Source organism: Gorilla gorilla, chromosome 2, assembly GCF_029281585.2.
Source record: "Gorilla gorilla gorilla isolate KB3781 chromosome 2, NHGRI_mGorGor1-v2.1_pri, whole genome shotgun sequence".
Classification (NCBI taxonomy): domain Eukaryota; kingdom Metazoa; phylum Chordata; class Mammalia; order Primates; family Hominidae; genus Gorilla; species Gorilla gorilla.
Window position 1 is genome coordinate 132,703,663 of NC_086017.1, and position 24,803 is coordinate 132,728,465.

Sequence of the window (24,803 nt, forward strand, 5' to 3'; positions counted from 1 at the left end):
GCATGGACATTCTGTGTGATAAGTCCTATTCTAGGTAGCTGCCACTGGGAATACAGAAGTAGACTAGACACAGTCAGTGTCCTGAAACATTTTATCATTTAATGGGAGAGACAGGAAATAACTGATTAAAATGTAGAAATCTAAGAACTATAAAAAGATATACATAGAATATTATAGAAACAGGAAAGAGAGGTATCTCAGCCAGGGTACAGGGAGGAGACATCAGGACACACTGAGTTTTGAAGATGAGTTAAAGTTACCCAGGTAAAGGAGAGAGGGAAGGACATTTTAGTCAGAGAAAAGAAAAAGACAAGGACTAAGATACAACAACAAAAGAAAGTTTGTTAAACATTTGAAGAACTACATATAATGCCTAGTGGCATATATGTAGTTACATATGTAGGCATATATGTAGGCTAGGTCAAAAGGGGTGCATATGAGGACAAGGAGGGTAATATTTAGATATTTAAGAATCAGATTGATAAAGGGTCTATTATATAATATAAATTAATTATAACCCATTTAAACAGTTAAAATGAAAGAGTTGGGGAGAGGGGGGAGGAGGTATGCAAGAAGGGTTCTGTGCTCCTGAGATTAGTTCAGATGGTCTAACCATTGTTCTATATGTGCATTTTAGTTAATATTGTGTATTAAAGGATAAGTCTTAATGCTCAAAGTATGTTAAAAATAGATGTAGTAAATCAGTCCCTTTATGAATGTCCTTTTATTAGTTTTTAGGAAGGCCTGTCTTCTGGGGGTGACCTTTATTAGTCCATCTCTTGGAGCTAGACATCCTATACTTAGTCACTGGGATGGTAGAAGAGGGAGAAGAGGAAGGATGAAGGGAAGGGCTCTTTGCTAGTATCTCCATATCTAGACAGTGGTTTTAGATGATAACCACAGGTCTATATGAGCGTTTTTACTAAAGTGCCTGTGTTCATTGTGGACAAAGTTCATTATTTTGCAACATCTAAGCTTTATGAATGGGGTGACAACTTATGATAAAAACTAGAGCTAGTGAATTAGCCAATTTGTAAATACCTTTGTTATAATTGATAGAAAAGATGCATTTTGGACATGGAATTGTTAAGCCGCCTCTGAGCAGTGTATGTCAGGACTTGTTCATTAGGTTGGCAGCAGAGGGGCAGAAGGAAGTATACAGGCAGAGATGCATGCAGATGTGTCCATATATGTCCATATTTACATTTTGATAACCATTGATGTATGCATCTCTTTTGGCTGCACTATAGGAGTACATTAAGTAATTCAATGGAAATATACTTTGCTAATATTTTAATGGTATAGATCTGCTAATGAATTCTCTTAAAAACATTATACTTAGTGGATTCTGCTGCTGTGTGTTTCATTTTAAATTGAGCATTAAGGGAATGCAGCATTTAAATCGCAACTCTGCCAATGCTTTTATCTAGAGGCGTGTTGCCATTTTTGTCTTCTATGAAATTTTTGTCCCAAGAAAGGCAGGATCACTTTTTTTTTTAGCAGTTTGAGTTGGTGTAGTGTATTCTTGGTTATCAAAATACTCATATAGCTTTGGGATTTTGAATTGGTAAATATTCATGATGTGTGAAAAATCATGATACATACTGTACAATGTCAGTCCCATAAAATTGGATGTTGTGTCTACACACACACAGGATCTAGAAGAACATGTCAAACTATAAACTGCTTGTGATTGTGAATGACTTTGTTCTTTGCTTCTTGTGCTTTTCAGTTTCCTATAATGCACATATTAACTTTTAAAAAATAAGGGTTATTTTAAAAGCCCCCCCCCCCCCACAAAAAAAAGAGAATGAAAGAGTTACTTAGATCACCATCTGTCAAAAGCAAATATTGTTTCTCCTGGGTATGTAGTCCTTGAACAATCATGAATAACAATGGAAATTACATTCTCAGATAGACTTTGTGAGGGGTTTCCCCCTTCACTTAAAGAACATCTTTAAGCAGGTAGGAGGTTTGCTTTTCTTCAGTGTTCTTAATTCTGTAGGTTTTTTGTGGAAATGTAATGGTTATTAGTTTGAGGCATTTAGATTCTTCTATTGTTTATATGAACTTGCTTTCGTCATCCTGGTATAACTGCCTAGGAAGCTTAGAGTCAGACCATAAAATAGAGCTTTTATTATATTATAATTTTAAGAGTACGTTTGGTTCTTTGATAGGGTAGATTTTCTAATTCCATTTGTCTTAGGTTTCTATGGTATTAGCAAATAGAAAAAAATTAATAAAAACGAACACTGATAGTCTGGTTAAATAGTGAGCATTTACGAATCTCTCTTCCTTACAAACAGTTCTCCATGATTGCTACAAAATTTCAAAGTGTTGAATTTTGAAAGAAAAAGTTTTACTTAACTTGACTGTTAAGATTTGTCATTGGTGCTGAGATTGGCATATTTTTGGCATTGACTCTTTATCTTATCGGGTGCTTCTGTGGGCTTTTACGAAATAGCCCACTGCAAACTTCTAACTATCCTTCTATTATTCAGGCAATGCATTTCTAGTGGTTATGTATAATTCAACCCTCAAATCCTACACTTATGAGGCTCCTATATGTATGAGGGGTACTCCAGATGACCCTCTTGGGCAAAGTCCCTTCCCAAATGAACCTAGTCTGGTTTTCTCCAATGGGTTTACTTAGCCGACATAGGAACATAGTCCATTACATTCTTGGGACCTCATCTGATTTTAGGACCAGAGTCCTATTTTAACATCGTTTTAAAGTTATATTTTTTAATGAAGTATATCTTTAATTATTACAAAATAACATTTTTGTCCTATTTTTGTGTTTTTAAGCTTAAGTGCCTACTTCTCTGATATATATATGTATGTATATATATATGTATGTATATATATATGTATGTATATATATATGTATGTATATATATATATCAACCTTTTTTCTTTTGTGTGTTCACAGAATCTTAGTGTCTCTTCCTTTTATTTAGCTGACATTTATATAGCTACCTTTACTTTTTTTCTTTTGTGTATTCATAGAATCTTAGTGTTTCTTCCTTTTATTTAGCTGACATTTTGTATGAAGTATATCTTTTGTTAATATAATATGCTGTTTTATTTTTAAACCCAGTTTGGCACTTTCTGTTTTTATTGGGAGAATACTGTCTATTCAGTCTATTCACATTTAGTTCAAAATTGATATACTTGATTTTTATTTATCTTATAGTTTATTAGTTTTTAAATATTTGTTGTTTCTTCTTTTATATTCTTTATTAGTTTTACCAACCATTTCTTTTTTTCCCTTTGTCTTCGATTTTTTTTCATTGCTTTTTTTGATTACTCTTATTACTTTGGGAGTACTAGTATACTTTTCCATTCCATTATTGATTATTTTCTTTTCCTGGTGTTCATAATGAGGCATATGATTTTATTTTCTTATATGAAAACTGAGTTCCTCCATTATTTTCCTACCTCTATCAAGTGAGATTTTTAGAATACATTTATTATCCCTTAATAATAAGACTTTTTTTCTCCTTCCTTCCACTTCTCTTTCTTTCCACCTCAGCCAAACACCTAAGTTTTTGCCAAGATATTGTGTTACATTATAGAATATCTTCATGTCAAGAATACTTATTTAGCTCTTACATTATACATTCTCAGACAGTCTATTCTTATTCTTTTTTTTATTATTTTTTGAGACGGAGTCTCGCTCTGTCACCCAGGCTGGAGTGCAGTGGCGCAATCTTGGCTCACTGCAACCTGCATCTCCTGGGTTCGAGCAATTCTCCTGCCTCAGCCTCCCAAGTAGCTGGGATTACAGGCAGTGCCCGCCACCACGCCCAGCTAATTTTTTGCATTTTTAGTAGAGTTGGGGGTTCACTATGTTGACCAGGCTGGTCTCGAACTCCCGACCTCAGATGATCCACCTCCCTTGGCCTCCCAAAGTGCTGGGATCGCAAGTGTGAGCCACCGTGCCCGGCCAAGTCTATTCTTATCCATTTAAAGTTAAGTATATATAAATAGCCAGATTTCTTTTATCATTTCTTTTATTTATATTTATATTTTCTCTTCATTCCCCTATGTTGAGGTGTTGGTTCTGATTCCTTTGTTGTATGGTTAAGAGTCCTTTTATTCCCTCAGATAACATATGCACGCACTTATTTTTATTTATTTTTTAGAGACAAGATTTCATTCTGCCACTCAGGCTGGAGTGCAGTGGCACAATTATAGCCCACTGCAGCCTCAAACTCCTGGGCTCAAGCAATCCTCCTGCCTCAGCCTTCCAAGCAGCTAGGACTACAAATGTGCACCACCATGCCCAGCTAATTTTTAATTTTTTTTTTGTGGACACAGGTTGTCCCCATGTTGCCCATGCTGGTCGGAAACTCCTGGGCTCAAGTGATCCTTAGCCATCTAAAATGGTGGGATTACATGCATGAGTCACCACACATGACCCACTCACTTATTTTATATTTTATTTTACAGTTTTGTCTTTTGGTTGACAATCCTAAGTCAGTTATTCATGTAAACCAATTATAAGCAATTCTATGTGGTTTGTAAACAGTGGCAAATTAAGAAAGTTGGAGAGTAGATGAGAAGATCATGGAGGGTCCATATGCAGGTTTATGGAATATGGCTTTATCTGAATACATGGTTTTTTAAGCACAGAAAGATTTTTAAGCATGGGAACAATACGATTAGATTTGCCTGCCCACAGAATGGGGAACAAAATTGGAAAGAGAGTAGGGAGGAGAATAACCATAATCTGGGTGAATGACGATTGAAGGTGTGTCATCACAGTGAACATGGAGCCGATAGGAGGTATTCAATAGTTATTTAGAGGCAATGATAGTTCATATGCTTAGTAGTTGTCTGGTACTTTAGTAGTTGCCTTTCTTGGGGTATTGAATAAGGAATGGACAGAAACTGAAGCTTAAAAGTTAGGAATGGTGTTCAATTTAATGAGGGAGAAAGTTTACATTTATAAAACTTGTTCAAAATGTAGATGGCAGGTGTAGAGATTATGAAAGATTTGTTTCATTTGTTACTTACGACCAGAAATTGTCTATATTGTTCATATTTAACCTTCATTGAATATTTATAAAGGTCTTGATACTTCTTCAGGTGCTGAGAGCAATTTTTTAAAAATTAATGATTAGTTCTTATTTTCAGGAGCTCAGAGAACAATAATACATTGTAATTTTTAGATGTATTCCATTCTAATTAAGACTACAGATATCATTAAGAAGAATATCTTGCACAAATCTCTTATCAACTGTAATTTGGAGTCCTTAGGTAACTATTTTGGGGTATCTTACTTGTTTCAGTCAACACATCTGAAAAATTTACTTAGCAGCCAAGTAGACCCACTTTGTTTGGTTATGATCATGCTCCTGACTCTCCAGCTTACCAGGGCTTCAACTAAGTGCTCCACATCTAACCGTTTTAGAGCTAGCCCAGACATGTCTTCATCTACGTGTTGTGCATTCTTGATTTTCTGTAGATTACTTTAGTCTTTGGGAGAGGTAAAAAACCCACAAACAACTGTTCCTTTATTTTACATTTATAATTTTCCCTCCATACCTTCAGAAATCTCTAACCTACCCATCTTTTATGGCATTTTCAATTACCTAATTTATCTTATACTCCTCCTAGTGGTCATTTAGTAAATCTCTAATGATTAATATGATACACCACTTAGCCTTTTTAGAGGTCATCCTTTTCTAACCTGATCTAACAGTACTATTTTATTATTTTTGTAATATTTGATAAAATTATTATGATAAATCCATTAAAATTTAATGTACTTTTATAAACTCCAAAGACAAACATACACAAATAATTGTTTAGAAATACATATATGTGGGATAAAGCAAAAGAATGACAAATGTAAAATTCCTTCAGGTTTGATGGAGCAGGGACAAAAGATAGGGGAGGAGCATGTAAGTAGATGTAGTTTTTTAGTAATGATCTAGGTTTCTTTTATTGCCAACAGAATTGTATAATGAATTACATGTACCCATCACTGAGCTTTAACAATTATCAACATTTTGCTAATCTTTTTATTTTTTAATCTAGTGTCTTACCATTTTTTTCCTTGGCATGTTTTATAGCAAATCCCAGACAATGTGCCATTTCATCAATGCTTACTTATGTATCTCTAACTGATAAGGACATTTCTATCTTTATCTAAGCACCATGCTATTATCACAAATAACATAATTGATAATAATACTTCGTCCATAGTCACAATTTTATGATGATCTCAAAAACGTGTTTTTTACAGACATTTGTCTGTAAAATGTCCTAACTAGAATCCAAATAAGATTTCTACATTGTATTTGAATATTGTATGTCTTGTCTCTTTTATTCTTTAAAAGTCCCTTCCTTTCCTCTCCACCCCTTTTTTAATTTATCTTTTTTAGAGACAGGGTCTCACTGTGTTGCCCAGGTTGGAGTGCAGTGGCTATTCACAGGTGTGATTATGTCACACTGAAGCCTAGAACTCCTGGCTTCAAGCTGTCCTCCTGCTTCAGCACCCATCCTCCACAAGTAGCTGGTACTACAGTGCCTGCACCTGGCTCTCTTCTCTTTTTTATGCCATTGGTTTGTTGGAAAAACCATACTATCTGTCCTAGAGAATATACCTACATTCTGGACTTCAAATTACTTCTATCTGGATGTATTTAACTTGTTCCTCTATTCCTTCTATTTTCTATATATTGGTAGTTATATATCTAAGGGCAGGCTGGATTACAGATTCTTTGGGGTTTGATAAGAATTAAATTCTTTGGGGTTTTTGTGTGGTTTTTGGCAAGAGTATTTTATGGATGGCGCAGTGTACTTTCATATGACATCATTAAGCACATAATGTCTGCTTATCTCACTTTTAATTATGCTAAAATTAATTAGTGGGTTTAGTGTAAGAGGTGTTCCTTAATATGCATAGGGAGGTACTGCTTTAAGAAAATGCCAGATTTTAAAAATTAAACTTATAAAGCAATAAGAAAGAAGATGAGAAGGCTGGGCACAGTGGCTTCTGCCTGTAATCACAGCACTTTGGGAGGCTGAGATGGGTGGATCACTTGAGGTCAGGAGTTCAAGACCAGCCTGACCAACATGGTGAAACCCCGTCTCTACTAAAAATATAAAAATTAGCTGGGCGTGGTTGTCCATGCCTATAGTCCCAACTGCTCTGGAGGCTGAGGCAGGAGAATCACTTGAATCCAGGAGGTGGAGGTTGCAGTGAGCCGAGATCGTGCCACTGCACTCCAGCCCGGGCAACAGAGCAAGACTCTGTCTCAAAAAAAAAAAAAAAGAAAAAGAAAAAAAGGAGGAATAGAAAATATGATTCAAGGCTCTGTTTCCTTATCCATAAAATATATTGGTTGTATTCGAATTGAATCTCAATTACTCATTATAGGCCAAAGAAACAAATCTTTACTGTCCCAAGGTGAGTACCTCCTGTCTTCCCTTTCCTCAATGACAGCAGCTTTGAGATTTCAGCCTATCTTCATCTGTCTTTTTTACTACACTCTTTGGATTCAGGGTAGTAAATTTAGGTAGTTTATGGGTGACTTGAAGTATAACATAGAAGGAGAAACCCAGAATCAAGATTTCAAAGGCCTTCCCAAGTGAATTCCTATGATAAATTTTAAGTAATAATAATTAACTTTTTAAACAGGGTTCAACTCCACCAGTAACTGTTTTCAAAGGTTCAAAAAAACCTTACTTAAAAGAATGCATTTTGATTATTAACCATGATACTGGAGAATGTCGGCTAGAAAAACTCAGCAGCAACATCACTGTAAAAAAAACAAGGTATGTGGTTTAATGAAATAAATTATATTATAAACATAAATTTCTAAGGAAATGTCAAGAAAAAATTTATTAAGTCACATTATAATATAAGAGTTATTTCTGTGTGGTACAAAAATGTTTTAATCTTTTTCTAAGTTTAAATTTGGTGGAGATCCTAAGCCAAAAGCATTTTACCACATCACCCTGTGATATATAAAAGCTTGTTTTGCTTCTAAATGCTTTCTATAGGTATAGGTACACTTTTTATCCTATTGTAGATACTTCTGTATAACTGTATTGAAGGAAGCCATTATACATTCTCTAAAATAATTTCGTCTTCATTAGTAAAAATTTATTGAGTACCTAGGATGTGTAAGGTACTAGAAAAAGGAAAGTTTGCTCTGCAAACACCTCAAAACTTCTGCATTTTATTCAGATAAACAGACTATTCCATTTAAAAAGTCAATGGGAGAATATACGCATCTCAAATCCTTTTTGGAAATAGGTAACACATTACTTACCATGTAATATAAGGATGTTTGCTCTAAAAGCCATGCAAATAGTATAGACAAAAATTGCTCTAGGAATTAAGAAAAAGGAGAAGTAATGGTAGATTGGAAAATTCAGGGAGGCCTTTTTGATGTACCTTAAGAGGAGGTTAGGATCATAAGAATTACCTTGGGTGCTTGTTAAAAATTGGTTCCCGAATCCAACCTTAAATCAGGGAAGGATACTGGGAAACTCTATTTTTTAATATCCCATCACCCCTACCATCCATGCCCTGCTGTGATTCACACCAGAAGAAAGTTTGTGCAATACCGATTTAATTGATTAGAGAGGAGATGAGAATATAAGACAAGTTTGATATCTGACTTATTCAGGGCCAATGAGTAAGACCTACTTGAATGGAGCAGAGGTTTGTCTCTGTACCTGTGTATACGTTTTGGAAAGTAGGGGGCGATGTTGATATTGGGCTAGAGGTAAGGTTGTAATTTTGTTGGTTGAGGTTAGTGCCATCAATATTAACTAAGAAATTAGGACATTATCTTGCTGGTAGTGGTTACATATTAAAGTCTTTTTAACCAGGGATTGGCATGTTTACAGTTTTGTTTTAAAACATTAATTCAGTAGAGAAACTGAGTAAATGAAACAATGTAGGAATCAGAAAAATGTATAAACCAGGATTTTTGAGGGCAGGAATGAAGAGAAAGTGAGGTTCTAAAGACTTTTTGAAGGAAGAACTGACAGGATTTGGTGACTGGAAATGGGAGAGGCAAAAATCAAGCATACTTTTATTATACACTCTTCTTAAAGATATTGAAAGAAAAGTATATGAATCTCCTTTATTATCATGCCTGTCTTAAGTTATGAATGGAAACTTTAGAAGTGATTTAGTTTTAACAGAAATGATAATCTTAGAACTTACGGAATATATCATACCTGTTATACACTTATATTTTTCCTTTTATTTTAGTCATTTGTGAATATCTTATCTGTTCAATTTAAGCAATGGCTTTTTTTTTTTTTGGTTGTTGTTTTATTTATTTTTAAATAGAGATGGAGGGTCTCGTTATATTGCCCAGGCTGGTCTTGAACTCCTGGCCTCAAACCATCTTCCTTCCTCAGCCTCCGAAAGTGCTGGGATTATAGGCATGAGCCACTGCACCAGCCTGGATTTTTGTTTTTGTTTTATGAGACAGGGTCTCACTCTGTCACCCAGGCTGGAGTGCAGTGGCGCAATCATAGCTTACTGCAGCTTCTAACTCCTGGGCTCAAATGATCCTCCCACAGCCTCCTAAGTAGCTGAGATTACAGGTGTGCATCATCATGCCCAGCTAATATTTTTATTATTTTTATACAGACAGGGTCTCGTTATGTTGACAAGGCTGGTCTTGAATTCCTGGCCTCAAGTAATCCTCCCACTTCAGCCTCCCAATATGCTGGGATTACAGGCATGAAGCACCAAGCCTGGCACTGGTTTTGTTTTTGTTCTTGTTTGTATCCCTCAATGGACATGTGTATCACAGAAATAGAACTTGATAAATACTTGTTAAATAATGAACTAAATTAATGTTTTATTTATGGAATATTATTCTAAAGATGTTTAGGAAAAGAATAAGTGGTCAGTTTTAGTAACTTTGTAAGTTAAATTTTTGTTACATTGCTGTCATACCTGTTTCAATATTTGATATTCTTAATTGCAGAGTTGAAGGAAGCAGTAAAATTCAGTATCGTAAAGAACAACAGCAACAACAAATGTGGAATTCAGCCAGGACTCCCAATCTTGTAAAACATTCTCCATCTGAAGATAAGATGTCCCCAGCATCTCCAATAGATGATATCGAAAGAGGTAAAATCTAAGTATATGTAACATCCCTTTATAAGAGATAATTAAGAAATGTTAAGGCCAGGCATGGTGGCTCACACCTGTAATCCCAGCACTTTAGGAGGCCGAGGCAGGCGGATCATGATGTCAGTAGTTCAACACCAGCCTGGCCAACATGGTGAAACCGCATCTCTGCTAAAAATACAAAAATTAGCTGGGCATGATGGCATGTGCCTGTGGTCCCACCTACTCGGGAGGCTGAGGTAGAAGAATCACTTGAACCCAGGAGGCAGAGGTTGCAGTGAGCTGAGATTGCGCCACTGCACTCCAGCCTGGGTGACGGTGAGACTCCATCTCAAAAAAAAAAAAAAGAAAAAAAAATGCTAAATGAATTTTTTCATTTTAATTAACAGTGGTACTAATTATAAATGTTTACCAAGAGCATAATATTTTTTGTAATTACGCATTTTTCTGGGTAATGATGTAGCTTATGATTTTTAGTTTTATGTAAGCAATATCCATATAAGAGAATTTGTATCATTTTATTTATTTTATTATACTTTAAGTTCTAGGGTACATGTACACAACGTGCAGGTTTGTTACATATGTATACATGTGGCATGTTGGTGTGCTGCACCCATTAACTCATCATTTACATTAGGTATATCTCCGAATGCTATCCCTCCCCTCTCCCCCAACCCCATGACAGGCCCTGGTGTGTGATGGACACCCTGTGTCCAAGTGTTCTCATTGCTCAGTTCCCACCTATGAGTGAGAACATGTGGTGTTTGGTTTTCTGTCCTTGCAGTAGTTTGCTCAGAATGATGGTTTCCAGCTTCATCCATGTCCCTACAAAGGACGTGAATGCATCCTTTTTTATGGCTGCATAGTATTCCATGGTGTATATGTGCCACATTTTCTTAATCCAGTCTATCATTGATGGACATTTTGGTTGGTTCCAAGTCTTTGCTATTGTGAATAGTGCCACAATAAACATACGTGTGCATGTGTCTTTATAGCAGCATGATTTATAATCCTTCGGGTATATACCCAGTAATGGGATGGCTGGGTCAAATGGTATTTCTAGTTCTAGATCCTTGAGGAATCGCCACACAGTCTTCCACAATGGTTGAACTAATTTACAGTCCCATCAACAGTGTAAAAGTGTTCCTATTTCTCCGCATCTCTCTAGCACCTGTTGTTTCCTGCCTTTTTAATGATCACCATTCTAACTGGTGTGAGATGGTATCTCATTGTGGTTTTGATTTGCATTTCTCTGATGGCCAGTGATGATGAGCATTTTTTCATGTGTCTGTTGGCTGCATAAATGTCTTCTTTTGAGAAGTGTCTGTTCATATCCTTTGCCCACTTTTTGATGGAGTCGTTTGTTTTTTTCTTGTAAATTTGTGTAAGTTCTTCATAGATTCTGGATATTAGCCCTTTGTAAAATGGGTAAATTGCAAAAATTTTCTCCCATTCTGTAGGTTGCCTGTTCACTCTGATGGTAGTTTCTTTTCCTGTGCAGAAGCTCTTTAGTTTAATCATATCCCATTTGTCTATTTTGGCTTCTGTTGCCATTGCTTTTGATGTTTTAGTCATGAAGTCCTTGCCCATGCCTATGTCCTGAATGGTATTGCCTAGGTTTCTTCTAGTGTTTTTATGGTTTTAGGTCTAACATTTAAGTCTTTAATCCATCTTGAATTAATTTTTATATAAGGTATAAGGAAAGTATCCAGTTTCACCTTTCTACATACGGCTAGCCAGTTTTCCCAGCACCACGTATTAAATAGGGAATCCTTTCCCCATTGCTTGTTTTTGTCAGGTTTGTCAAAGATCAGATGATTGTAGATGTGTGGTGTGATTTCTGAAGCCTCTGTTATGTTCCATTGGTCTATATATGTGTTTTGGTACCAGTACTATGGTGTTTTGGTTACTGTAGCCTTGCAGTATAGTTTGAAGTCAGGTAGCGTGATGCCTCCAGCTTTGTTCTTTTGGCTTAGGATTGTCTTGGCAATGCAGGCTCTTTTTTGTGTCCGTATGACTTTAAAGTAGTTTTTTTCCGATTCTCTGAAGAAAGCCATTGATAGCTTGATGGAGATGGCATTGAATCTATAAATTACCTTGGACAGTATGGCCATTTTCACGATATTGATTCTTCCTATCCATGAGCATGGAATGTTCTTCCATTTGTTTGTGTCCTCTTTTATTTTTTTGAGCAGTGGTTTGTAGTTCTGCTTGAAGAGGTCCTTCACATCCCTTGTAAGTTGGATTCCTAGGTATTTTATTCTCTTTGAAGCAATTGTGAATGGGAGTTCACTCATGATTTGGCTCTCTGTTTGTCTGTTATTGGTGTATAGGAATGCTTGTGATTGTTGCACATTGATTTTGTATCCTGAGACTTTGCTGAAGTTGCTTATCAGCTTAAGGAGATTTGGGGCTGAGACAATGGGGTTTTCTAAATATACAATCATGTCATCTGCAAACAGGGACAATTTGACTTCCTCTTTTCCTAATTGAATACCCTTTGTTTCTTTCTCCTGCCTGATTGCCCTGGCCAGAACTCCCAACACTATGTTGAATAGGAGTGGTGAAAGAGGGCATCCCTGTCTTGTGCCAGTTTTCAAAGTGAATGCTTCCAGTTTTTGCCCATTCAGTATGATATTGGCTGTGGGTTTGTCATAAATAGCTCTTATTATTTTGAGATACGTTCCATCAATACCTAGTTTATTGAGAGTTTTTAGCATGAAGGGCTGTTGATTTTTGTCAAAGGCCTTTTCTGCATCTATTGAGATAATCGTGTGGTTTTTGTCATTGGTTCTGTTTATGTGATGGATTACGTTTATTGATTGGCATATGTTGAACCAGCCTTGCATCCCAGGGATGAAGCCTACTTGATCATGGTGGATAAGCTTTTTGACGTGCTGCTGGATTCGGTTTGCCAGTATTTTATTGAGGATTTTCACATCGGTGTTCACCAGGGATACTGGTCTAAAATTCTCTTTCTTTGTTGTCTCTGCCAGGCTTTCGTATCAGGATGATGCTGGCCTCATCAAATGAGTTAGGCAGGGTTCCCTCTTTTTCTATTGATTGGAATAGTTTCAGAAGGAATGATACCAGCCCCTCTTTCTACCTCTGGTAGAATTCAGCTGTGAATCCGTCTGGTCCTGGCCTTTTTTTGGTTGGTAGGCTATTAATTATTGCCTCAATTTCAGAGCCTGTATTGGTCTATTCAGGGATTCAATTTCTTCCTTGTTTATTCTTGGGAGGGTGTATGTGTCCAGGAATTTATCCATTTCTTCTAGATTTTCTAGTTTATTTGCATAGAGGTGTTTATAGTATTCTCTGATGGTAGTTTGTATTACTGTGGGATCGATGGTGATATCCCCTTTATCATTTGTTATTGTATCTATTTGATTCTTCTCTCTTTTCTTCTTTATTAGTCTTGCTAGTGGTCTATCAATTTCGTTGATCTTTTCAAAAAACCAGCTCCTGGATTCGTTGATTTTTTTGAAGGGTTTTTTGTGTCTCTATCTCCTTCAGTTCTCCTCTGATCTTAGTTATTTCTTGCCTTCTGCTAGCTTTTGAATTTGTTTGCTCTTGCTTCTTTAGTTCTTTGAATGGTGATGTTAAGGTGTCAATTTTAGATCTTTCCTGCTTTCTCTTGTGGGCATTTAGTGCTGTAAATTTCCCTCTACACACTGCTTTAAATGTGTCCCAGAGATTCTGGTATGTTGTGTCTTTGTTCTCATTGGTTTCAAAGGACATCTTTATTTCTGCCTTCATTTTGTTATTTACCCAGTAATCACTCAGGAGCAGGTTATTCAGTTTCCATGTAGTTGTGCAGGTTTGAGTGAGTTTCTTAATCCTGAGTTCTAATTTGATTGCACTGTGGTCTGAGAGACAGTTTGTTGTGATTTCTATTCTTTTATATTTGCTGAGGAGAGCTTTACTTCTAACTATGTGGTCAATTTTGGAATAAGTGTGATGTGGTTCTGAGAAGAATGTATATTCTATTGATTTGGGGTGGAGAGTTCTGTAGATGTTTATTAGGTCCACTTGGTGCAGAGCTGAGTTCATGTCCTGGATATCCTTGTTAACCTTCTGTCTCATTGATCTGTCTAATATTGACAGTGGGGTGTTAAAGTCTCCCATTATTATTGTTTGGGAGTCTAAGTCTCTTTGTATGTCTCTAAGGACTTGCTTTATGAATCTGGGTACTCCTGTACTGGGTGCATATATATTTAGGATAGTTAGGTCTTCTTGTTGAATTGATCCCTTTCCATTATGTAATGGCCTTCCTTGTCTCTTTTGATCTTTGTTGGTTTAAAGTCTGTTTTGTCAGGGACTAGGATTGCAACCCCTGCTTTTTTTTTGTTTTCCATTTGCATGGTAGATCTTCCTCCATCCCTTTATTTTGAGCCTATGTGTGTCTCTGCATGTGAGATGTGTCTCCTGAATGCAGCGCACTGATGGGTCTTGACTCTATCCAATTTGCCAGTCTGTGTCTTTTAATTGGAGCATTTAGCTTATTTACATTTAAGGTTAATATTGTTATGTGTTAATTTGATCCTGTCATTATGATGTTAGCTGGTTATTTTGCTCGTTAGTTTATGTAGTTTCTTCCTAGCATCAATGGTCTTTACAATTTGGCATGTTTTTGTAGTGGCTGGTACCAGCTGTTCCTTTCCATGTTTAGTGCTTCCTTCAGGAGCTCTTGTAAGGCAGGCCTGGTGGTGACAAAATCTCTCAGCATTTGCTTGTCTGTAAAGGATTTTATTTCTCCTTCACTTATGAAGCTTAGTGTGGCTGGATATGAAATTCTGTTTTGAAAAATATTTTCTTTAAGAATGTTGAATATTGGCCCCCATGCTCTTCTGGCTTGTAGAGTTTCTGCCGAGAGATCTGCTGTTAGTCTGATGGGCTTCCCTTTGTGGGTAACCCGACCTTTCTCTCTGGCTTCCTTTAACATTTTTTCCTTCATTTCAACGTTGGTGAATCTGACAATTATGTGTCTTGGAGTTGCTCTTCTCCAGGAGTATCTTTGTGGTATTCTCTGTATTTCCTGAATTTGAATGTTGGCCTGCCTTGCTAGGTTGGGGAAGTTCTCCTGGATAATATCCTGAAGAGTGTTTTCCAACTTGGTTCCATTCTCCCTGTCACTTTCAGGTACACCAATCAAACGTAGATTTGGTCTTTTCACATTGTCCCATATTCCTGGAGGCTTTGTTCATTTCTTTTTACTCTTTTTACTCTAAACTTCTCTTCTCACTTCATTTCATTCATTTGATCTTCAATCACTGAAACCCTTTCTTCCACTTGATCTAATTGGCTACTGAAGCTTGTGGAAGCATCACGTAGTACTCGTGCCACGGTTTTCAGCTCCATCAGGTCATTTAAGGTCTTCTCTATGCTGTTTATTCTAGTTAGCCATTTGTCTAATCTTTTTTCAAGTTTTTTAGCTACTTTGAGATGGGTTCGAACATCCTCCTTTAGCTTGGAGAAGTTTGTTATCACCGATTGTCTGAAGCCTTCTTCTCTCTATTCGTCAAAGTCGTTCTCTGTCCAGCTTTATTCCATTGCTGGCGAGGAGCTGAGTTCCTTTGGAGGAGAAGAGGCACTCTGATTTTTGGAATTTTCTGCTTTTCTGCTCTGGTTTCTCCCCATCTTTTATCCCAAAAGGTAGATAAAGGTTTTATCTACCTTTGGTCTTTGATAATGGTGACGTACAGATGGGGTTTTGGTGTGGATGTCCTTTCTGTTTGTTAGTTTTCCTTCTAACAGTCAGGACCCTCAGCTGCAGTCTGTTGGAGTTTGCTGGAGGTGCACTCCAGACCCTGTTTTCCTGGGTATCACCAGCGGAGGCTGCAGAGTAGCAAATATTGCAGAAGGGCAAATGTTGCTGCCTGGTCCTTCCTCTGGAAGCTTCGTCTCAGAGGGGCACTTGGCTGTATGAGGTGTCAGTCAGCCCCTACTGGGAGGTGTCTCCCAGTTAGGCTACTCGGGGGTCAGGGACCCACTTGAGGAGGAAGTCTGTCCATTCTCAGATCTCAAAGTCTGTGCTGGGAGAACCACTGCTCTCTTCAAAGCTGTCAGCAGGGACGTTGAAGTCTGCAGAATTTTCTGCTGCCTTTTGTTCAGCTATGCCCTGCCCCCAGAGGTGGAGTCTACAGATGCAGGCAGGCCTCCTTGAGCTGCGGTGGGCTCCATCTGGTTCAAGCTTCCAGGCCGCTTTGTTTACCTACTCAGGTCTCAGCAATGGCGGACGCCCCTACCTCAGCCTCACTGCTGCCTTGCAGTTTGATCTCAGACTGCTGTGCTAGCAGTGAATGAGGCTCCATGGGCATGGGACCCTCTGAGCCATGTGCGGGATATAATCACCTGGTGTGCCATTTGCTAAGACCATTGGAAAAGCACAGTATTAGGGGTGGGAGTGTCCCGATTTTCCAGGTACTGTCTGTCACAGCTGCCCTTTGCTAGGAAAGGGAATTCCCTGACCCCTCGCACTTCTCGGGTGAGGCAATGCCCTGCCCTGCTTCAGCTCACACTCTGTGGGCTGCACCCACTGTCTAACAAGCCCCAGTGAGACGAACCCAGTACCTCAGTTGGAAATGCAGAAATCACCCATCTTCTGCGTGGCTCATGGTGGGAGCTGTAGACTGGAGCTGTTCCTATTCAGCCATCTTGGAACCTCCCCTTGTATCATTTTAAATTACTATTCAGGGTAAAAAAAATGACTCTTTAGATATATATAACTGGAGTTTTCTTCTTTTTGGCAATTGTGATGACTCAAATTCAATTCCTCACAGCATCTTCCTGTCAAAATTTTTTATGTATGGCCAGACTGTAGATATTTAAGATGTCACCAATTCCATAGGGAAATGAGGAAATATAGTAAGCAGAATAAGCAGGCAACTTTTTCTGAATTGCTGCTTACTTCTCAGAAGGGAGGTATTTTTGGGGAAGTACATACAGTCCTTTTGTAAGTAAGAAAACTTAAATCTCCATTTTTTTTCTAGCTGCAGTGTGGGTTATCGATGTTGTAGTAATTGTGGCTGCAGTGAGACCCTGGTCACTAAAGTATATTTGCTTCTACACTTTGCCTTCTGAAAATTTTCACATAGCTGTCCAATTTCAGTGTTCCCTTCTAAGCCCGGTAGAGTATTCATTCTCTAATCGATTAGTAGCTCCTATACAAACAATAAAAAAGACAAGTCCAGAACCCTTGGCAATACAACGGGTCTTGAATTTTATTTTTTTTTACATCATGCCTGCTTCCAAATGAATTTGAATTATGATGTCTTTATATACATGAATACAATAAAATATTGGTACAGAAAATCAAGATATTGAAGGGGAAGGGAAGGCAAATTTGCTAATCATTAACACATTAAATTGCTGGGTGTGGTGGTGCACACCTATAATCCCAGCACTTTGGGAGGACAAGGCAGATGGATCACTTGAGCTCAGGAGTTTGAGACCAGCCTGGGCAACATGGTAAAACCCCATCTCTACAAAAAAATGCAAAATTAGCTGGGTGTGGTGGTGTATGCCTGTAGTCCCAGCTACTTGGGAGGCTAAGCTGGGAGGATTACTTGAGCATGGGGAGGTCAAGCCTGCAGTGAGTCATGATTGTGCCACTGCATTCCAGCCTGGGTGACAGAGTGAGACTCTGTCTCAGAAAATAATAATAATAATAATAATAATTTGGCTCTGAGCTTGTAATCACCAAGACATAAGGGAGACACAAGCAGCATATGTTGTATCATCTGATAGGTTACAAATAATCAGACTTTTTCCTGTTACTAAATTCTAAAAGGAATTCATCATATGGAACCTTTTTCTAGGGAGCATTAAACTTTATATAGTATTCTCAACAATAATTTTACAGTACAAGTAGAAGTTCTTCCATGTGGTAGTTTTTTAATGGAGGCCTTAATAAAAGCATTGTATCAAAGCATAACTCAGGGAAAAGAACATTGTAGAGGAGGCAAGGCACAGTGGCTCATGCCTATAATTCCAGCACTTTGGGGGCCCAAGGTGGGAGGATCATTTGAGCCCAGGAGTTTGAGAACAGCCTAAGCAACATGGCGAAACCTCATCTCAATTAAAAAATTGTAAAAATTAAAAGTTAAAAAAAAGAAAGTTGTAGAGGTTAACACGATCTCCAACCATAAAGCTTTCTATTTCTAACTTAGTATGAGAATGGAACTTCATTTACCTTGAGATATTTGTATAACATATTCCTTAGATTGCATTCTATAAAATATTTTCTTGACCCTACTGTGCCACTGACTACTGTTAAAATGGTTGAATCACGTTTTCAAGTTTATGTCTGGCAGTTGTACTGATATTTTTGTAGCTTAAATTTTACATGTACATCTTTGAGCTATCTAGAATTGAGTTTGGGAGATAAGATAGAGGCTAGGTGCAGTGGCTTACACCTGTAATCCCAGCACTTTGGGAGGCCGAGGTGGGAGGATCATTTGAGGCCAGGGGTTTAAGATAGCAAGACCCCATCTCTATAAAATAAATATTTTTTTAAAAAAGAAATAAGATGGATCTAAAATTCTACTCCCCTACCCGGAGACAACTCACAGCTGGGAGTACCAGCAAATAGGATGATACCACAGTGAGTGACTGCATTCCTCAAAGTGTTCTCCTTGCATGCCTGGCCTGAGGTTCCCTTCCTCCATCAGAGACAGTCTATGGCCAGAAGGTCCCTGCAAGTAGAATTCTACTGTAATAAGCATTCAGCCTGGGAAGACTGTTTACACCACTCTACCTCCCAGACCTGCCCCCCTGCCCTATTAACCTAAGATTCTTCTCTCTCATCTAAAGACATCTTGAGACTGGATCGCACCAATAAAGGGGATCCTGCCACAACCAACACTTTGCTAGGAAGCACTTTCCTTTCCTCCACCTCTCCAAGCAGGGGAGCCAATCACAACAAAAAATTGCCTGGTTCAGGAAGCACTCTTTATCCCAGGCAAGAGACTCCCTTTCACCTATACGCACCACATCTCCTTGCCTGGTGAAGTCCCTTCTTTCCTTCACGTAGCACCAGCAGGGATCATCGGGGACCCTAGCTGCTGGAGATTTAGTTGAGAAGACCAAGACAATACTGTAAAAACTCTGAAAACGAGATTGTCATTTAAACCACAGCCCACAACAGTAGGCAAGAATATGCATGCTAAACCTAAACAGAGTGATTGCCTACTAAAATTAAAAATTTGAATAAGATATAGATCTCCCCTAGCATAAAAACCAAGATATCCAAGATATAATAGAAAATTACCTGTCATGGCTGGGTGTGGTGGCTCACATCTGTAATCCCAGCACTTTGGGAGGCCAAGGCGAGCAGATCACTTGAGGTCAGGAGTTTGAGACCAGCCTGGCCAATGTGCTGAAACCCTGTCTCTACTAAAATACAAAAATTAGCTGGGTGTGGTGGCACGCACCTATAATTCCAGCTACTTGGGAGGCTGAGGCAGGAGAATTGCTTGAACCCAGGAGGTGGAGGTTGCAGTGAGCCAAGATAGTGCTACTGCGCTCCAGCCTGGGCGACAGAGCAAAACTCCATCTTAAAAAAAATAAAAAAAAAAAAAAGAAAGAAAGAAAAAGAAAAAGAAAATAAAATTACCTGTCGTACCGTAATTTGTGATTCAAGAGAATCACATGAATGAGAAAAGACAATCAACTGATACCAACACGAGGATGAATCAAATGTTAGAATTATCTGACAATGATCTTTAAACAATTATCACGAATATTGTTCAGTTATACATTCCCTTGAAACAAATGAAAAACAAAATAGAAAATCACATTAAAGAAATAGAAGTTTTAAGTAAGAATCAAATGGAAATTATAGAACTGACAAATACAATAACAACAAAAATACTCACTGGATGGGCTCAGTGCTAGGGAGTGGATAGAATCAGTTTTCTTGTGGATGTATAGAATCCCCTCAACCTGAAAATAGAAAATAGACTGAAACAAGATGAGCATGTCCCCAAGAATCTGTGGAAGAATGATAAAATATCCAATATTTGTGTCATTGGAGTCTCAAAGAAGAGGGAGAGCAGGGTTAAAAGAGTATTTAAATAAATATGTGCAAAAACTTCCCAAGTTTTATGAAAAACATAAACCCACAGATGTAAAAACCCGAACAAACCCCAAATAGGATAAACCCAAAGAAATTGATGCCAAGGTACATCATAATGAAACATCTGAAAGCTAAAGGCAAAGAGAAAAGGGTTGAAAGCAAGAAAGAAATGACATATTACCTATGAAAGAATACCATTTGGTTAACAACCGGTTTCTCATCTGAAGCCATGGAGCCCAGAAAGGAGTGGCATAATATATTTCAAGTGCTGAAAGAAAAAAAATGTTAAGTGTGAATTCTGTATCTACCAAAATGATTCTTCAGTAATGAGGGGCAAATAGCCTGCTTCAGAAAGGAAAACTGAAAGAATTTGTTCCTAGGAAACTATCCTTAAATATTGGCTATATAAAGTCATTCAGACAGAAGAGAAACATTAAATGAAGGAATCTTAGAGTATCAGGAAGAGAGAAACAGCAACAGAAAGAGCAAACATACCAATAAGTACAATTGATTATGGTTTTCCTCATGACTTTTCTAAATCATATGTGATGACTGAAACAAAAATGATAATACCTTCTGATTCCCAAAATAATGATATTTCAAAGTGGATATGAGGTTTACTTAGAATGGGAATGCATTGACAAGTCAGGTATGTATATTGAAAAACCCAAACCAACCACTAAGAAAAATAAACAAAATGACACCTTTTAAAACTTTATAAATTAATTGAGATGGCATTCTAAAATGTTTCAAGTAACCCACAGAAAGGCAAGACAAGCAAAACAGAGAAATGAAATACAGAGGAAGCAAACAGAAAACAAATAACAAATTGACACACTTAAGCCCTAACATATATCAATAATTACTTTAAACATATATTGTCTAAATAAGCCAATTAAACTGCAGATATTGGCAGGCTGTATAAAAAGTACACCCAACTATATGATGTTTATAAGAAATTAATGAAATATGTAGCTTGAAAGTAAAAGTATAGAAAATATATACCATTTAAACATTAATTTTAAAAAGCACAAACATGTGACCGTATTAATATCAGATAAAGATGACTTAAGAGCAAAATAGGCCAGGCGCAGTGGCTCACGCCTGCAATCCCAGCACTTTGGGAGGCCGAGGCAGGCAGATCACTTGAGGTCAGGAGTTCGTGACCAGCCTGGCCAACGTGGTGAAACCCCATCCCTACTAAAAATACAAAAATTAGCCAAGCACGGTGGCACGCACCTTAATCCCAGCCACTCAGGAAGCTGAGGCAGGAGAATCGCTTGAACTTGGGAGGCGGAGGTTGCAGTGAGCTGAGATCACGCCACTGCACTGCAGCTTGGGTGACAGAGTGAGACTCCATCTCAAAAAAAAAAAAACAAAACAAAATAAATTACTACAAAGAGGTACATTAACAATAATTAAAGTATTGATTTACCAGAAAGACGTAAGTGTGTATACATCTAACAACTGAACTGAACTGAGAAAAATGTGAAGCAAAAACTGCTAGAACTGAAAAGAGAAATCTGCAAATCCACAATTATGCCTGGGTATTTCAACACTCTGCTCTCAGCAACTAATAGAACTACTAGATAGAAAATCGACACATATATAGGAGATCTGAGTAACACGATCAACCAACACGATGTAATTGATAGATATGTAACATGCCACACAACAGCAGAATACACATTTTGTTTCAAGTGCCCATGGAATATTTACTAAGATAGACCATATCCTGGGCCATAAAACAAATCTCAATAGATTTATAGAGACTGAAGTCATGCAGACTATGTATCTGACCATAATGGATTCAAACTAAAAATCAATAACAGACAACAGGAGAAATCTCTAAACACTTGAAAATTAAACAACACATTTCTAAAAGATCCATGGGTTAAAGAAGAATCATCAAAGAAATTAAAAATACATGCAGCTAAATGTATTAAGTAAACATAGCATGCCAAAATATGTGTAATGCAACTGAAGAAGTTCTAAGAGGGAAATTTATGGCACTAAATGCTTACATTAGAAGTGAGGAAAGTTATCATATTAATTAATTTAAGTCCCTTTTTTAGGAAACTAGGAAAAGAAAAGCAGATTAAACCCAAAGCAAGCAAAAAGAGACAAATAATGAAAATAAGAAGTGATATCAATGAAATTGAAAACAGTAGAGAAAATTAATGAAACAAAAAGGCAGTCATCGGAGAACACTGTTGATAAATTTCTAGTAAGATTGATAAAAATGAAAAGACAGAAGGCACAAATTACGAATATCAGGAATGTAAAGTACAACTTCTATCTATAATCAGGAAAGTAATGAATTTACTATAGATCCAGTAGCCATTAAAAGTATTATAAAGAAATGGTAGGCTGGGTGTGGTGGTTCACACCTGTAATCCCAACACTTTTGGAGGCCAAGGCAAGAGGATTGCTTGAGCCCGGGAGTTTGAGACCAGCCTAGGCAATACAGAGTCTCTACAAAAAAAAATTTTTTTTTTTTAGATTACTCAGGCAGTCAGGCGTGGTGGTGTGCACCTGAGTAGTCCCAGCTACTCAGGAGGCTGAGGTGAGTGGATTGCTTGAGCCCAAGAGGTTGAGGCTGCAGTGAGCCATAATTGTGCCACTGCACTCCAGCCTGGGTGACAGAGTAAGACCCTATCTAAAAAGAAGAGAAAAGAAATATGATAGCTTTGTGCTCATAAATTTGACAGTTTAGAGGAAATGGACTAGTTCCTCAAAAGCTAAAAACTGCCAAAACTCAGCTAAGGCGAAGTAAGCAACTTGAATAGTGCTATCAATATTAAATAAATTAAATTAGTAATTAAAAAGCACCCCCCCCCAAAAAATAGCCAGACCAAGAAGTCTACCAAACATTTAAAGAGAATTAACACCAACATTGCACAATCTCTTCTGGAAAAAGGAAAAGGAAGGAATATTTCTAAGCTCATTTATGAGGCCAGTATTACCCCCAATACCCAAACCAGATAAAGACAGTACAAGAAAAGGAAAACTATGAACCAATATCTATGATGAACTTAAACTCAAAAATTATCAATGAAATATTAGCAAATTGAATCCAACATTGTATAACAATAATTATACAACATGAACAAGACAACATTCCTATTCTCACATTATATTTAGGAGTATGGATGAGGGTGAGAGGGAGGGTAGGGAAGATACAAGCAGTAAACAAATAAGTATCCAAATGAATTTCAGAAATAAGTGTCTTGAAGAGAATTAAACTAAGCAATGGGGGTTGGAGAATGGAGAGGAAGGAAACTTTTGAGAAGGTTACACTTAAACCGATTCAAGAAGGAGCCAGCCTTTCAGAGATCTAGAATCTTCTCAAGAGACACCATTAATGAAATGAAAAGCCTAGCTACAGACTTGGGGGAACCTGGAAAAACTATTCACAAATGCCAAAAGTGTGACAAAGGGCTCATAGCCAGAAGAATTAGCTATAAAAACTCTTACAAATCAGTAAGAAAAAGACAAACAAATATAAAAATGGACAAAAGATTCGAACAGCCTTTTCAAAAAAGATATTCAAATGGCCAGTAAGCATATAAAAAAAACACTGCTTCATATTATCACATCAAAGAAATGAAAATTAAAACTACAAGAAGATACCATTGTACACCCATCAGACTCACTATACCAAGTGTGTGTGTGCCCTAGTGAGGGAAGATATGAAGCATCTGTGACTCATATCTTGCTAGTTGGAGTGTAAAATCAGTTTGAAAACTGGGAGTTTTTAATGAAATTAAACCTATGCCTATTGTGACTTGGCAATTTCTCTCTTTCTACCTAAGAGAAATGTGTATATAAGTTCAAAAAGACTTGTAAAGGGATTTTCATAACAACTTTATTAATAATATCCAAAACTGAAAACAACCGAAATATCCATAAATAGAAAATGGGTAACTAACTTGTGGTATATTTATATAATATAATATAATATAATATAATATAATATGATATAATATCATAGCAGTAGAGAAGAATAGGCTACAGATTAATTCAATAACATGAGTAAATATAAAAACATTATGTTGAAAGAAGGCAGACCAAAAAGTACATGCTGAGTGAATCTATTTGTATGAAGTTCAAGAATAGACAAAAATCTTTGGTAATAAAAGTCAAAATGGTGATTAGTGACTGGAAAAGAGCATAGGAGAATATTCCTGGGGATGGAAATATTCTATATATTGATCTCAGTGGTAGATATACAGGTTTTACACCTGCTAAAATTTATCTAGCTGTACATTTTACTTTATGGAAATTATGTATTAAACAAACAAACAAACAAAAGATCTGGGTGAAGAATATACCAGGCAGAGGAAACAGCTAGTACGAAGAACATAGCCTGGAAATGGATTTAATGTGGTCAAATAATAGAAAGCCAGTGTGTCTATAATAGGGAGAATGAGGAAGTGGGCTAAAAATTACCAGTTAACTTAATGTAGCAGTGTACTAAGATGATATCAAATGTCAATGTGTTAACTGAGTGTATTATTCACTTAGCATTTTTTGGTTTAAAAAATTTTGTTCAACTATTTGACATTTGTATCATATAGGAAAATATTGACTTGAAAGTCAGTA

At 37.2% G+C, this 24,803-nt stretch overlaps 1 protein-coding gene across 2 annotated transcripts in view; it reads left to right on the forward strand.

Moving 5' to 3' along the window:
• EAF2 (ELL associated factor 2) overlaps window positions 1–24,803 on the forward strand; it is a 50,113-nt gene that overhangs the window by 10,574 nt on the left and 14,736 nt on the right. For both annotated transcript variants that reach the window (XM_055383785.2, XM_004036157.3), the window contains exons 3-4: window positions 7,655–7,791; window positions 9,975–10,120. In XM_055383785.2, the coding sequence (XP_055239760.1) occupies window positions 7,655–7,791; window positions 9,975–10,120 (283 nt within the window). The remainder of the gene's footprint in view (window positions 1–7,654; window positions 7,792–9,974; window positions 10,121–24,803) is intronic.